Genomic DNA, 16,849 nt, shown 5'->3' with positions numbered 1-16,849 from the left:
TGGGGGCCATGTTCAGCAGGTACACATTGGGACCCTGTGATGGCTAGTGTAAGACAAAGCAGTTCTTTAATACTGCTATGTGCTATACCTGACACTGACAGGTATAGCACATAGCAGTACTGATGTAGTGCTATGTGTTATACTAGCCATCACAGGGTCCCAATGTGTGCAATCTATAGGGGGACAGAAGGAGGGAGCTCCCCTGTCACCCATGGGCACTGCCCGTAGTCTGAGCGTAGTCTGTTGCGCGGTCTGAGCAGGCTGACTTAGCCTCCGTCGCTCTGCATCTTTATCTGATGTGGTCCCCCTAATGTGTTTGATGTATATTGTTGACAGGAGGGGGGCTCCCCCTGTCACCCATCGTTACCCCTGCTCTGCGGTCGCGGGGTCCCGATGTGTCTCTAAACCTCCTGATTGAAATGCAGCCTAAGAGATCAGCTGAAACCTCTGACAGGCTGTCAGACACTGACACTTACAGAGCCTGCGACCGATCTCACAGGCTTCCGTAGCTGCAGCTGCCGGTTGCAGTTGAAATAGGAGGTTCAAAGACATATTGGGACCCTGCGATCGCATGGCAGGGGTCCTGATGGGTGACAGGGGGAGCCCCCCCTCCTGTCAGCAATATACATCCAACACATCTAGGGGGCCACATCAGATAAGGATACAGAGCGCTGGGGGCATGTTCTCCACATCGGCAGATACACAGCCGCAGGCGCCACAGGTATCCAGCAGGCTTGGGCATATATCGGGACCCTGCGATTGCACTGCGAGGGTCCCGATGGATGACAGGGGGGCTCCCTCCTACTGTCAAACCTATAGATTCCACGGTCAGTATTTACCACAGCATTTATAGAGTTAGGCTACGTTCACACAGAGCAAAAGGGGCGGATTACGCAAGGAAATATTTCCGCCTGAAATCAACTGACGCTGAATTCCGAGCAGAATGTAAGCAGAATCCCTGCGTATTCTGCTAGGAAAGTGTTCAGCTCGTAATCAGCTCATGACAAATTCAGCGCGGAATACTCAAAGAATCCGCGCTGAATCCGCATGCATTCAGCGCTGAAATTCAGCGAGTATTTGGTGAGTAAACTAGACTATACCAGAACATATACTAGAATCCTCCTCCCCCCCCTTTTCCCCATTTCCGCGCTGATTCAGCGAGTAATTTCCACTTGTATTACGCTTGTATTCCGCGCTGAATACGAGTGTATTCCGCGCTGAAACAGAAAATCAGAGCCCCATTGGTTTGTATAGGTTTCCGCTAGTGGAAGAATGAACATTCTGGCGGAAAGCGGATTAGTTCAGTGCGGAAATTCCACTGTGTGAACTGCAGAGCAGAATTTCCATTCAACACAATGGAAATTAGCTCTGCACCTATTTTAACGGCTGAAATTTCAGCGCTGATTCAGCGCAGAAATTCAGCTGCTTTTGCTCAGTGGGAACGAGCCCTTAAACTGACCGTCCGGGCTTGGGTTTGTCTCCTGTGTAGCTGTTGCTAGGAGACCCTGGGTCCTGCCAGCAGCTGGGAACAGTAAACATCACCTTGCACGGTGCGTGTTTACATTCATGGCGTCCTGGGACGTCAAAATACATTAACCCCTTAGTGACCGCCGATACGGCTTTCTACGGCGGTCACTAATGGGCCTTATTCTGCTGCCATCAGCTTTTTACGGCGATGGCAGAGAATAAGGCTGCGGGGCCGGGACGGCCCCCACCCCATCCCCCCGGCTACCGGAGGTAGCTGAGGGGTTGGGGCAGTGTGTGAGGTCCGTCCCGGCCCCCCCCCTTACCGACGATCGCCGCTATTAACGTTATAGCGGCGACCGTCGGTAAATGAGAGTACCGGTGCCGCCGCCACCTTTCATCTCCCCCCGCCGTGAATCTACGGCGGGGGGAGATGAAATAAGTGTCCCCCAGACCTCAGATCAGCCCCCCCTAGTGCCCCGATAACTAATCCCCCTCCCCCGGCGGCCATCATTTCCAAGATGGCCGCCGCTATCGCTGTGAACCGACTAACGTCGGTTCACAGCGATTAAAAGGTTAAAATGAATGAAAGCCCCATGCTCTCCGCCACCGGAGGTAGCGGAGAGCATGGGGCAGTCATCGGGGACCCCCCTGTGGGGTCCCGGTACAAGCGATCAGCGGTATATACTATATACCGCTGATCGCTTGTGCCATGTGCTCCCGGCACTTTTTATCCCCTGTCACCATGAATGATTGGTGACAGGGGATAAAAAGTGATGTCCCCCCACCCCCCAAGTCGCCCCCCACCCCCCCTGTCACCCCCGTCCCCCAGTCACCCTCCCTTCCCCATATACTCACCGGATCCACGGAGCTCCTTCCTCCTCGACGTCCTGGCTGGTTATGAAGTGCGCATGCGCTTCACAACCAGCCAACTCTGAAAATTTAAAGTGACAGAGACCAATTTGGTCTCTGTCACTGAACTATGATTACTGAGATAGAAAATATCACAATAATCATAGTAATACAGTGAAAATGAATATGTAAAGTACAAAAAGTGACAAACATACAAAAAAATAAAACACACACTTTTTATTATAGTAATAATTGCAGTTTACTCCCAAATTACCCCTAACCCCCCCCCAGATTACCCGTAACCACCGCACGTTGCCCGTAATCACCGCACGTTGTCCGTAACCACCGCACGTTGCCCGTAACCACCGCACGTTGTCCGTAACCACCGCACGTTGCCCGTAACCACCGCACGTTGCCCGTAACCACCGCACGTTGCCCGTAACCACCGCACGTTGCCCGTAACCACCGCAAATTGCCAGTGACCCCCTCCAGATTGCCCGTAACCACCCCAAATTACATGTACCCACCCCAGATTACCTATAAGCACTTCAGTTTATCAGTAACAATCCCAGATTGTCTGTAACCCTTCCAGGTTGCACATAACCCCCCCAGGTTCCCCGTAATCACGCCAGATTACATGTAACCCCCCCAGATTGCACGTAACCACTGCGCGTTGCCTCTGACCACGCCACGATGCCTCTGACCACGCCACGATGCCTCTGACCACGCCACAATGCCTCTGACCACGCCACAATGCCTCTGACCACGCCACAATGCCTCTGACCACCGCACGTCGCCTCTGACCACCGCACGTCGCCTCTGACCACCGCACGTCGCCTCTGACCACCGCACGTCGCCTCTGACCACCGCACGTCGCCTCTGACCACCGCACGTCGCCTCTGACCACCGCGCCTTGCCTCTGACCACCCCAAATTGCCAATGACCCCCTCCAGATTGCGGTGCCCATGTCAGATTACAGGTACCCACCCCAGATTGCCTATAAGAACTTCAGTTTATCCGTAACCACCCCACATTGCCCGTAACCACCCCAGATTGTCAGTAAGCACTGCAGGTTGCGCGTAACCACCCCACGTTGCCCGTATCCACCTCAGATTGTCTGTAAGCACTGCAGGTTGCCCGTAACCAGCCAACGTTGCCTGTAACCACCCCAGATTGTCTGTAAGCATTGCAGGTTGCCCGTAACCACCCCACGTTGCCCGTATCCACCCCAGATTGTCTGTAAGCATTGCAGGTTGCCCGTAACCACCCCACGTTTCCCGTAACCATCCCAGATTGTCTGTAAGCACAGCAGGTTGCCCGTAACCAGCCCACGTTGCCTGTAACCAGCCCACGTTGCCTGTAACCAGCCCACGTTGCCTGTAACCAGCCCACGTTGCCTGTAACCACCCCACGTTGCCTGTAACCACCCCACGTTGCCGTAACCACAGCAGGTTGCCCGTGACCACCACACGTTGCCCATAACCACCACACATTGCCCGTAACCACCCCGCGTTGCCTGTAACCACCCCACGTTGCCTGTAACCACAGCAGGTTGCCCGTGACCACCCCATGTTGTCCGTAACCACCCCAGATTACCTGTAACCACCTCAGGTTGCCCATAACCACCCCTGGTTGCCCGTAACCACCCCACATTACCTGTAATCTAATTTTTTTTATCTTATTTTAGTAACTGCGCTATTCTAATAACCATTACTAGCTGCGGTTTTGCTCCTGTAAATCGGCGCTCCTTCCCTTCTGAGCCCTGCTGTGTGCCCATACAGTGGTTTATGCCCACATATGGGGTACCGTTGTACTCAGGAGAACCTGCGTTACAGATTTTGGGGTACGTTTTCTCTCCTGTTCCTCGTCAAATTGAGAAATTTCAAACTAAACCAACATATTATTGGAAAAATTCGAGTTTTTCATTTTTACTGGCCAATTTTGAATACTTTCCTCTAATACCTGTGGGGTAAAAATGGTCACCACACCCCAAGATGAATTCTTTGAAGGGTGCTCTTTCCAAGATGTGGTGACTTTTGGGGGGAATCTATTCTGCTGACACTACAGGGGCTCTGCAAACGCACCTGGCGCTCAGAAACTTCTTCAGAAAAATCTGCACTGAAAATGCTAATTGGCGCTCCTTCCCTTCTGAGCCCGGCTGTGTGCCCATGCAGTGGTTTATGCCCACATATGGGGTACCATTGTACTCAGGAGAACCTGCTTTACATATATTGGGGTGACATTTCTCTCCTGTTCCTCGTGAAATTGAGAAATTTCAAACTAAAGGAACATATTATTGGAAAAATTCGAGTTTTTCATTTTTACTGTCTACTTTTGAATACTTTCCTCAAATACCTGTGGGGTCAAAATGCTCACCACACCCCAAAATAAATTCTATGAGGGGTGCACTTTCCAAAATGGAGTGACTTATGGCGAGATTTTACTCCGCTAGCACTACAGGGGCGCTGCAAACGCACCTGGCGCTCAGAAACTTCTTCAGCAAAATCTGCATTGAAAAAGCTAATTGGCGCTCCTTCCCTTTTGAGCCCTCCTGTGTGCCCATGCAGTGGTTTACGCCCACATATGGGGTACCATTGTACTCAGGAGAACCTGCATTACAAATTTTGTGGTACTTTTTTCCTCTTGTTCCTCGTGAAATTGAGAAATTTCAAACTAAAAGAACATAATATTGGAAAAATTCGAGTTTTTCATTTTTACTGTATACTTTTGAATACTTTCCTCAAATACCTGTGGGGTCAAAATGCTCACCACACCCCAAAATAAATTCTATGAGGGGTGCACTTTCCAAAATGGAGTGATTTATGGCGAGAATTTACTCCGCTAGCACTACAGGGGCTCTGCAAACGCACCTGGCGCTCGGAAACTTCTGCAGCAAAATCTGCATTGAAAAAGCTAATTGGCGCTCCTTCCCTTCTGAGCCCTCCTGTGTGCCCATGCAGTGGTTTATGCCCACATATGGGGTACCACTGTACTCAGGAGAACCTGTGTTACAAATTTTGGGGTACTTTTTTCCTCTTGTTCCTCGTGAAATTGAGAAATTTCAAACTAAACGAACATATTATTGGAAGAATTCAAGTTTTTCATTTTTACTGTCTTCTTTTGAATACTTTCCTGTAATACCTGTGGGGTCAAAATGGTCACCACACACCAAGATGAATTCTTTGAGGGGTGTACTTTCCAAAATGGGGTGACTTATGGGGGGTTTTCTCTCTGCTGACACTACAGGGGCACTACAAACGCACCTGGCGCTCAGAAACTTCTTCAGCAAAATCTGCATTGGAAAAGCTAATTGGCGCTCCCTTCCTTCTGAGCCCTGCTGTGTGCCCATACAGTGGTTTACGCCCACATATGGGGTACCGTTGTACTCAAGAGAACCTGCATTACAAATTTTGGGGTGCTTTTTGTCTCATATTCCTTTTGAAAATGAGAAACTTTAATCTAAACGTATATATTATTGGAAAATTTAAATTTTCAATTTTTTTACTGCCTAATTGTGAATACTTTCCTCCAGCCCCTGTAGGGTTAAAATGCTCATTATACCCCTAGATTAATTCTTTAAGGTGTGTAGTTTCCAAAATGGGGTCACTTATGGGGGTTTTCAGGATACCAGACTTCTAAATCCATTTAAAAAAAGAACTGGTCCCTAAAAAAATCTGTTTCACGAAAATGTGATAATTTGCTGATAAATTTCTAAGCCCCATAACACCCTAAAAAAGTAAAATATGTTTACCAAATTATGCCAGAATAAAGAAGACATATTGGTAATGTGACTTAGTAACTAATTTATGTGCTACGACTTTCTTTTTTTAGAAGCAGAGAATTTCAAAGTTCATAAAATGCAAATTTTTTTAATTTTTCATGATATTTTGATGTTTTTCACAAAAAACACACAAAGTAGTGACCAAATTTTGCCACTAACATAAAGTGCCATATGTCACGAAAAAACAATCTCAGAATCGCTAGCATACGTTAAAGCATCACTGAGCTATGAGAGCATAAAGTGAGACAGGTCAGATTTTGAAAAATTAGCCTGGTCATTAAGGCCCAAACTAGCTGCAGCACAAAGGGGTTAAGTACTGGCATTTCATGATGTCCAAGGACTTCATTTTGGGGCAAGGGGTTAAAAAAGATGTCAGTCAGCCAGTTATTTATATAAGCCATGGACAGTGGACATCGGTGGAACAGTGGCAGAAAATATATAAACTTTCTAATAAACCATTTACCACATTCAGATACCCTGTGGGTCTCTGAGGGCAATGCCCCTTTATAGCAGAATTTCCTATGAGAGAAAATACCTCATCATAATACAAATATTACATGTATGTGACATATTTTTAGCCTGTTTTTAGAAATTTGGGTTATGTAACATTAATGTATAATAATAGCATAATGTTATATATTAATAGAAGGATAATTCATATATTGAGAAGTATTTGAAAAAAAAACCCCATCCAGATATTTTCCCCCCATATAATCATTCTGCCTATGCTAGTTATCAGTATTATATAGCAGGATGCAGCATCATTAGCATGTATGTATGTATGTATGACATCATGATGATGTCACAATGCTGAGCAGGGGTAAATTCCAGCTGACACGCTGGCTGTTACCTTTGATGGGCAAAGGATGGCGTGGAGAACGTCGAGGGATGGTAAGTACCCCAATATGTTTATGTTCTGTCTATGGGCAATGGAGAGAATTTATATGGGTGCAAATTCTCCAAATAAACATTCTAAAAACAATTCTTTCTTTTTCAGGGATTTTGGAGCTGCAATTTGCATTTTTTATTATTTTCATTATACTTGTGCTGATCTTCCTGGGATGGCTGATCGAGTATCTGTGGTAAGTTACTGTCACCATATACTGTATGTTTATCTTGTCTTTGTTCTGTAATGGGAGTCACTCCTTATGGTCTCTGTTGTTACCGTATAGCACAGGGACATCTTTATAACCTTCTGCATTTCCTTTTTAGTATGAAATTCATAGCCTGGAGAGAGATAAGGGCTGCTAAACTGCCTGCCCAAGGTAAGTCTATTTTTATGACCCATCTAACAATAATATAACTCATCTACATGGTGTCCATGTTACTGTCAGGAGTGGAAACTTGTCTTTTTTACCTGTCTTATGTACAATTGCACCATTCACACTGTAAAATAATTTACATCTTCTATTTTACAGAAAAACCTCAGAAAATAATTCCTGAGGATGATGTGATCGTATGGATTCACTCAGTGGCAGGTTAGATTGGTAAGTATATACTATAATTCATCATCATCATCATCATCAATGTAAAGAATATAATGAACATTATCATCAATGTGATTTAGAACACCAACATGATCTGATGTATTGTCTTATCTAATCTAGCCTTATCTATTATCTAATCTATTTTTTTTATTTATTTTTTTCAGAACATCCAGAATCCTTAAGAAAAGGGAAGAGGAGAATATTTTTTACATCTTGCCGGCACCTGCTTTTCCAAAAGTGTTCTTAATTTGTATTGCACTGAGGTTTTTACCAGTAAACCAAGTTATCCTGGTTAAGCTATTGGACTCTGGTCTATTTTGTCACAGAGTGATAAGACATATTATACGCAAGTATTTCTACATCCCCTTCTTCCAGTACTGAGAGCTGTATCTGTGTGCAGTCGGCACCACCTAATGGAGCTTTCCTAGAGCATGCAGCTCAGTTTGAGCTTGTACACAACCGATGACAGCTGCACCAGTTAAGTTAGGGTACTATTACACTGGCCGAGGAAGGCCAGATAATAAATGTAAACGAGCGCCGATCTGCTAGATCGTCGCTTGTTTACTGGGCCTATTACACAGCCCGATAATCGTTTAACAAGGGCTGCATGGACATTGTTACCAATGTCCTTGTAGCCCTTGTTTAAACTTTATACATTACCTGTCCAGGCTTCAGGGCTCTGTGTCAGCTGACAGGCCACTCAGCCAATCACTGGCCGGGTCCGCCGCAGCCAGTGATTGGCTGAGCGGCCTGTCAGCTGACACAGGCCGCTGTGAAGCTGGAGCGCGCGGACCCAAGGAGAAGCACAGAGCAAGAGGAGCCCTGCAGTCTGGATAGGTATTGTATTCTTCTTAGCATATCGTCAGCGCCGGTCACGCACCGCTATTACACGTAGCGATAAGCAGTCAGTGCCCGACAATTATAGGTCAGGACCTATATCGACGATCAGCCGATGACAACAATCATCGGCTGATCTTTGTCTTTATTACACGGAACGATAATCGGCCGGATAGGGCCGATTATCGTTCCATGTAATAGTACCCTTACCTTCTGTGGGACGCACCTCTTGAACATAGAGTTATGAAGTGCCACTTTTATGAAAGACAGCAAATATTTGAGCAATTTCACTCCAGTCCAGACTGCTCTTATAAACCGTAAATTACACTGAAATCCACAGGCTGCTGTTTTTCCTTTTTTTCAAGATTTATATTTTATGGAAATAAATTACAAATTTGGCACACAGGTACATTTATTGTCTGGGAAGGTCCTCATAAGGCTCTGGAGATTGACAGATGTATACAGCAGTTGCTCCCTGTTTTTCTCTGTTTGTCAGAAAAACTATTATGTTTTACCCTGTATACCTGATGTGCTGCTAAAATAAGCTGATTTAAAGAGGCCCTGTCATCCCTCCTGTCAATTTTAGCACATTCATGCAATGCTCATTAAATAACAATTCTTAATCACCTATTTGTATAGCCCAGTTTCTCTGTAATTATGACTCCATTACCAGCTGGGTGTTCCCAGTTGTGGGGGAGTATCCCTACACTGTCTGACACTATTCAATTACAGATGACAGTGTAAGGACGCGTAGTAGTTAAAGAGATTGTCAGGGATAAATATATAGTTAGCGATCCTGCTGGGGCTGCGGGGGACATGATATATATTCACCTGTCCCGCTCTGGTGCAGTTGCTGGGGTGCTTGCTCCCTGTTGCTGTCAGCTTTTCAGCAACATCCAATGGCGTGCTGCTCCCACTGAAAATGGTCGCTCAGCATAGACAGTATAGAATCTTTGGTGAGCGGCCATTACCGGTGAGAGCAGCACGTCAGCAGCAGAAAGTGGGTGGTCCAGGAAAAGGTAGCTGAAACATAGCGGGACAGGTAAGTATGCATCACTGTCATGTCCCCCGCAGCCCTAGCAGGATTTCTAATTACCAATTTATCTAGGACAACCCCTTTTTTGGAAGCTCTATGTTTACAAAAAACGTACCACTATTGTTATGATCCATGTGGGTGGCACTGTAGAGGCAAATGAAAGCGTTTTCGGCACATTTATTAAAAGAAGGTTAAGTGTCCATGCATGTGCATTTATGCTGTGTGTTGGGGTATAATCCTGAATCCTGCTATACCCTGACAAAAGTCAAAGTTTTGATGCAGGTGGTCTGTAAAAAACACATTGAGGACATAAATTTGTTGTTAGTTATTTATTTATTATTCTTCTTTAGATAGTTAGATCTGCAATTGTCATACACATTCATCCCAGCTGAATTTAACATCAAGATCTTTCATTTTCTCCTTGTAAATAACAGCCATATAATCTATTTGTTTCTGAGTAAAATGGTTTTTCCAATCACCAACGATTCCTAAAAAGAAAAAAGTGAATAGTTCAGACATCTTAAAGAGTAGTAGCTGTGAAAAGAATTTTCTTCCATTCCAGTTTCTTCTATTTTTGCATATGTTAGGGTCCTTTTACTATGGCTGCTTATCTGTAATGACCGTTTCTAGGAAAGCTCATTTACCCCATAATCGAGCCCTCCTCACACGTTTTTCCATACTATACAGTGTGTATAGGGGCTACAGCAGCTTGGGAAAAGTCTGTCCTAAGCTTTAAGAGAACATCTACAATTAGAGATATCACCTATGAGTCAGTGGATTTCAAAAAGACTTGCTGGCTCTCCTGATAATGTCTGTTTTAGTAAATACTTATAGTTCACAAAAAGTATACAAAAAGTCTCTGTGATGCCCAGCCTTATATCCACTGGGTGTTACCAATCCTTTTGCCAATAAGGATGTGCCAGTGTAAGGCCAGGTTCACACGCTGTAAAACACTGTCCGTTCTGTGACACGGCCAGGTCACAGAACAGCTGGTGTCAGTAAAGATCCTCTCGGCCAGTACTGCCGTACAGGCCGGATGAACTTCATTTGTGCTGAATTGGCATGCAGGTGCATCCGTGTACACCCGCATCCCAATTCACAATAGCACCCAATGGAAAGTGTGGCCGGATCCACACTTTCCATTGTGTGAGTTGTCAGTGTTGTGCGGCTGCTATTCAATGAATAGCGGCTGCAAAAAACTGACATGGCAGTTTTTCGGCCACTAGGGATACTATGTGTATATGTATACTATGTGGATTCCATTGACTGTAGTGAAACATAAATATCCTATTAATCATGGCTGTTGTTGCAAATTGGCAACAACAACCATGATTAATAGAAAATTTACGTTGTGTGAACATAGCCTAATGGTGTCAGTAATGATTGAACACTGTGTGTCAGACTGTGTAGGAACACATAAAGTAGATGGTAGCCCATTCAGATTCTGTCAACTGAGGGCTATATCACACAATCCCCCTGTACTCATGAACACTTATGAGTTGGCCAAATATTCACGTGTTCTGTATGGAGAGAGAAGAGGAAGGTCACCGCCAGATAGCTCTGGTGGCAGTTTATTTGTCCAAAAACAAAATGGTCAGGCAGTTGTCATCCAACTTGCCCATTCCTTCTCTCATACCAATATCATCCATTGGGGAAAGTTGAAAGGCCTCCATACATACACAGTAGACAGTCAGCTAGTCCTGCTGAAAGAGCCGGGTCTGAACGAGTGCTTACAAACGTGCATGCTTTTACACTCAGATTGCAATATATTTATACAAGCAGAACAAAGAAATACTGTTTAACCAAAATGATACTTGCCAGCAAAGAAATATATTGTTGATTATAGACACCGCATGGTACAAGAGCAATAGGGCAGGAAGGGGGCCCAAGATTCATAAACTGGTCAGGGCCTCTGGTTTACTTTAACACACTTATCTGACTACATCCCTACAGCTTCTACCTTTCACTCCTCCCATTACTACTTTTCTTTTCCCCACCGTACCCTACTATTCATAAGGGAAACAACTTTTGTCAACAGAGGTTTTAACTCTGTGTGGTGAAAGTGTGTAGCCCTGCTAGATTTTTAACTATGCTCCCCTTCTTTACATTACATTATTTGGTCCCCCAGCATAACCATCATAAATCCATGGTACATTTCGTACCCCTCCTTTCTTGTTACCTTCATTGGTTTCTTTGTCCTCTCTTTGGTTATTGTTGGTTTTAACAATATAAATATAAAATGCTCTTACTGTTTTCTGTTCTGTTTTAGGCTATGTGCACACTGAGGAAAAGGCGAGGAATTCAGCTTGAAATTCAGCTTGAAATTCCTCCCGTAAAAAATGTGCAGAGCAAAGTCCCATTGTGTTCAATGGGTTTTCTGCTCTGTTGTTCACACTGCAGAATTTCCGAGCATAATTTTCTGCTGTAGATCTGCTAGAGGAATCCTATAGTAGTCAATGGGGGGCTTAAATTCTGCTTGAATTCTGCCTGAAAACTTTCAGCTACAATTCCTCGAGAATTGCTCAGTGTGCACATAGCCTTAGGGTTTGTGCACACTGAGGAAAAGGCGAGGAATTAGGTGAGGAATTGAAGAGGAATTTCAGCTTGAAATTCCTCCTGTAAAATATGTACAGAGCAAAGTCCCATTGTGTTCAATGGGTTTTCTGCTCTGTTGTTCACACTGCAGAATTTCCGAGCAGAATTTTCTGCTGTAGATCTGCTAGAGGAATCCTATAGAAGTCAATGGGGGGCTTAAATTCTGCTTGAATTCTGCCTGAAAACTTTCTGCTTCAATTCCTCGAGAATTGCTGTGTGCATATACCCTCAGGGTATGTTTACACTGAAGAATAGGCGAGGAATTTAAGAGGAAAGTTTTCTGCTTAAAATTCCTCGCCTACTCAGCTCTGGCAGAATAGGAGCAGAATTTGAGCGGAATTCAAGCAAAATTCAAACCCCATTAACTTCTGTAGATTTCCTCTAGCGGAAAGAACTGACATGTCAATTCTTGAGGTGGAACGTGGAGAAAAATATCTTTTCTGTGCTGACTACTCGTTTGCTCTTTACCTTTTCTCATAAAATGGTTGTTTTTCGGATCTATGATGTAGTCTGGAACGAGGCTGTTGTTGGACATGCTATTGTTTTTCATGCTGCTGAAGGTAGAATGCTCCACAATTAAGTCAATAACTTGTTCTTCCAGCTCTTTTTCAAGGAATGTACAAATCTTTTTTATAGTTCCTCTGTGGTCCTGGAATAGAAAAAATAGACTTTGATGTATAATAAGTCTATATTCACATAAATAACATTCGCATATAATATTTATGAGCATTATTTGCAACCATTATCAGCAAATAACGGAAGTTATTTCACCTAAAAAGACGTTGTGGGAACATTGCCCAAAACTTTATTGTCCTAGTTGTTTGTTCTGGACAAATTACACCATTAGCATCCAAGACAATTTGGGCTACACTTTTGACACAAAACAAAAAATGTTTGTATTGTGAAAGTAAAAAAATATACCCACGAAACCATATATATTCTAAAAATAGACAACTTGTACAGTATCAGGCTATGTTCCCACTACGTGAGAGACTGGCTACTCCGTGACCCGGCGACCTATCAGCGCGCGCCCGCATCAGAACTTCCCATAGCACACAATGAAGCAAGCGTCCGGAGCCGCTCGCTTCATTGTGTGAACTGACAGGTCTGTTCTTTGCGGTGCCACATGGGATGCCACTATGGGCATGGGGTGCCACTATGTGTATACGCTCCGGCCGGGATCCCATAGCAGTAAAGGCAGTGTTCCACACCGTACAAAGTACGGCCATACTTTTATGTAGTGTGAACATAGCCTCAAAATGCCTTTCTTACGTGCACCTTCATGTAGTTTTACATTAAAGTGAAATTTAAAAACAAAAAAAATTTAATGCAAAAAGTTTTAAAAATGTATTAATGTTTTAAATTATTTTAAAAATAGTAAAACTTGACAAAAATAATAAAAGGTGAGGAAAGACGTTTTTACAATCAGCAAAGACGCAGATTCCTTACTGTAAGAGCAGTGATACTATATAACTTTCTGCCACATGATGTTGTCATGGCTGATTCATTAAATAAGTTCAGGGGAGGCCTGGATGCTTTTCTTGAAAAATATCATATTACAAGTTATAGGCATTAGATTTCTGGTGATACGTTGATTATTCTGATTGCCATTGGAGTCGGGAGGGAATTTTCCTCCTGTGATGGGACAATTGTCATCTGCCTCATAGGGGCTTTTACCTTCCTCTGGATCAAGCCAGTAGGGTTTCTCTAGGTTGAACCTGATGGACTCTTGTCTTCTTTCAACCTTATTACTATGTTACTATGCATGTATGTTACTGGGAAACCGAGTTGGGTATTAATCTAATCTTCCTAACCTTAGGAATATAGATAATGTCAATTTTACCAAACAGTAAGCAGTGTGTATATACTTCCACATCACCAACAATTTTATTTCTGCTTTGCAGTGTATTTTATGGTAATGTGAAATATATCATTCCAAAGTACAATTGGTCACACAAATAACAAGCCTTTATATGGCTCTGTAGGTTAAAAAAATATATACTGTATATACATTTCTGGTTTCATTAAAAGGATTAAATAGGTAAAAAAAAAGTATAAATGTATGTAAATCTGTCCTAAGGGTAAATATATTCATTTACCTGAATTAAGTCTTCATATGTAACAAACAAGAAGTTTTTGTTGTCTTTCATCTGCATCCAGCCCTTTAGGTGTTCAAACCAGGAGCCAAATGGCACTGATGGAAAATAATATAGATCAAATACATAGAAACAAATGAACTTGAAAGGAAATAATAAAAACATTTTCAGTACATTTTATAAGCCAAAATTGGAACAAAAAAATTACAGTATATAATATATACATACAAACGTATGCATCAAGTTATGTAGTCAACTTAATCAAAAGACAGATGGTGAAATAAAATACACACCACATATGCCCATCCGAAAAATCTTATTACAGTTTACGATTGCAACATTTTATTTTTTATCATAACTGTGCATTTTCAAAGGGGTTGTCCAGCGAAAATGTTTGGTTTTTTTTCAAATCAACTGGTGTCATAAAGTTATATAGATTTGTAATTTAATTCTATTAAAAAATTTCAAGTCTTCCAATACTTATTAGCTACTATATGTCCTGCAGGAAATGTTGTTTTATTTTCAGTCTCAGGGTATGTGCACACTGTGGAAAAGGCGAGGAATTAGATGAGGAATTGAAGAGGAATTTCAGCTTAAAATTCCTCCTGTAAAATATGTACAGAGCAAAATCCCATTGTGTTCAATGGGTTTTCTGCTCTGTTGTTCACACTGCAGAATTTCCGAGCAGAATTTTCTGCTGTAGATCTGCTAGAGGAATCCTATAGAAGTCAATGGGGGGCTTAAATTCTGCTTGAATTCTGACTGAAAACTTTCTGCTTCAATTCCTCGAGAATTGCTCAGTGTGCACATACCCTCACACAGCACTCTCTGCTGACAGGAACTGTCCAGAGAAGGAGAGGTTTTCCATGGGGATTTGCTGCTGCTCTGGACAGTTCCTGTCTCGACATGTCAGCAGAGAGCACTGTGTCAGACTGAAAAGAAAACATTTCCTGCAGGACATACAGCAGCTGATGGGAAGTAAATTACAAATCTATATAACTTTCTGATATCAGTTGATTTGAAAGAAAAAGATTTTACCTGGAGATGACCTTACTGTTTCAGACTATGAGTTGTACCTGACTAAGACACACTTTAGATTTAGAGAACAGAAAATAGTTAATAGAATATACAGATAATAGTAAAGAAACATTTCAATTTCAAAGAAAAGTGCATTATGGGAAAAAATTTTGTGGATTGCAGACAAAAAAAACTACTATGGTCCCTATGTGTGCATGCAGCTGTAGACGACGAGGAGAAAGGAAAAAAATTTTGGGCATCAAATACAAAATGTTCCCCAATTATATGGTTTGATTTGCAGAGAGCAGAAGTGGGTAGTTTATTATGAAGGTGAAGGGAGACTAAGGGTACTAGTATACGAAACGATAATCGCGGTTATCGCTCCGTGTAATAAAAGCAACGATCAGCGATGACTACATTTGAAAGTATAATTGTCAGGCTCAGACAGCGTAGCGTTACATGTAATAGCGGTGTGCGGCCGGTGGCTGACGATATACATTACCTATCCAGGCTGCAGGGCTTCTCTTGCGGTCTTCTCCCCGTGTCCGGCATGCTCCAGCTTCAGAGCGGCCTGTCTGAGCTGACAGGCCACTCAGCCAATCACTGGCAGGGAGCACCGCGGCAAGTGATTGGCTAAGCGGCCTGTCAGCTAAAAAAGGCCGCTCTGAAGCTAGAGCGCGCGGGACCCGGGGAGAAGACCGCAAGAGGAGCCCTGCAGCCTGGATAGGTAATGTATAAAGTTAAGCAAGGGCTGCAAAGACATCAGTAACGATGTCCATGCAGCCCTTGTTAAACGATAATCGGGCCATGTAGTAGGACCAGTAAACGAGTGCCGATCAAGCAGATCGGCGCTCGTTTACAGTTATTACCGACAAATCTAACCTAGCCTCATATAGCGCCTGGGGGCGCTGAGGAGGAACGTACAGTATGTGTCTTACCTTCCTCCCCAGAACCGGACTCACGCTGTTAGTTGGGGTAAACTCCACTCAGGAGCACCGTCACGTCATCCAGCCCGCTCCTTCTAATGATAATCAATGGAGGGGGGTGGGCCAGATGACAGAGCAGTGCTCCTAAGGGTGCTCTGGGACTGAGTTTACCCCGATTAACAGTGTTGGACTTACGCCAAGAAGAAAGCTAAGACACATACCTTCCTCCTTAGTGTCTCTGGCCCTATAGGGGGCTATCAGCAGGTTATATAAGTCTAACCTGCTGATAGTTCCCCTTTAAGAAGAGCAGTATAATATTTACAGTGACATAATTCTGCTCCAAATACTGTACTGCTAAATTTCTGCAGAACTCATGGTACCTACCTCTGCCCTGCAAGAAGTCCTCCATGAATTCATCAAAGCCATTAGGTTTTTTAACAACATACGACATATGAGCAAAATGGTAAAGAGACACCAGGACATCTTTTGGGTTTCGAGCTATGTAAATGATCTATTAGTACAATAGAAAGAGGAAGAAAGATTTTTAAAGATACCAGCAATATCCCACAGAATTTCAGTGATTCCCTATGATGTATGTGACTGTAAATAATTGTCAACATTTGAAACATTTTTTCCAGGGACACTTTGGCCTTAACAGAGAAGGGTGTGACTTTTTGTTGGTGTACTTTGTGGGGTGTGATCTATTTTGTTTGCAGGGGATGTTTTTTCAGATTTTCCCTATAATATTCTCATTGTAT

The 16,849-nt window shown here is 43.4% G+C and overlaps 1 protein-coding gene and 1 long non-coding RNA gene across 4 annotated transcripts in view; one reads left to right on the top strand and one right to left on the bottom strand.

Annotated features, from left to right (window-relative positions):
• Positions 1–7,308: 7,308 nt before the first annotated feature.
• On the top strand, positions 7,309–7,818 carry LOC138769851 (uncharacterized). Its single transcript, XR_011359331.1, has 3 exons — positions 7,309–7,362; positions 7,516–7,584; positions 7,749–7,818. It is a non-coding gene; the product is annotated as an uncharacterized lncRNA (long non-coding RNA).
• A 1,964-nt stretch (positions 7,819–9,782) lies between these two features.
• LOC138769783 (sulfotransferase 2B1-like) overlaps positions 9,783–16,849 on the bottom strand; it is a 46,741-nt gene continuing 39,674 nt past the window's right edge. For all 3 annotated transcript variants that reach the window (XM_069948467.1, XM_069948466.1, XM_069948468.1), the window contains exons 4-7: positions 16,476–16,602; positions 14,152–14,246; positions 12,521–12,701; positions 9,783–9,945 (exon numbers count right to left, since the gene is read on the bottom strand). In XM_069948467.1, the coding sequence (XP_069804568.1) occupies positions 9,827–9,945; positions 12,521–12,701; positions 14,152–14,246; positions 16,476–16,602 (522 nt within the window). In that variant the 3' untranslated portion in view covers positions 9,783–9,826. The remainder of the gene's footprint in view (positions 9,946–12,520; positions 12,702–14,151; positions 14,247–16,475; positions 16,603–16,849) is intronic.

Source organism: Dendropsophus ebraccatus, chromosome 12, assembly GCF_027789765.1.
Source record: "Dendropsophus ebraccatus isolate aDenEbr1 chromosome 12, aDenEbr1.pat, whole genome shotgun sequence".
Taxonomy (NCBI): Eukaryota; Metazoa; Chordata; class Amphibia; order Anura; family Hylidae; genus Dendropsophus; species Dendropsophus ebraccatus.
The sequence above is the reverse complement of the archived record's forward strand: the minus strand, read 5'-3'. Positions and strand labels throughout refer to the sequence as shown.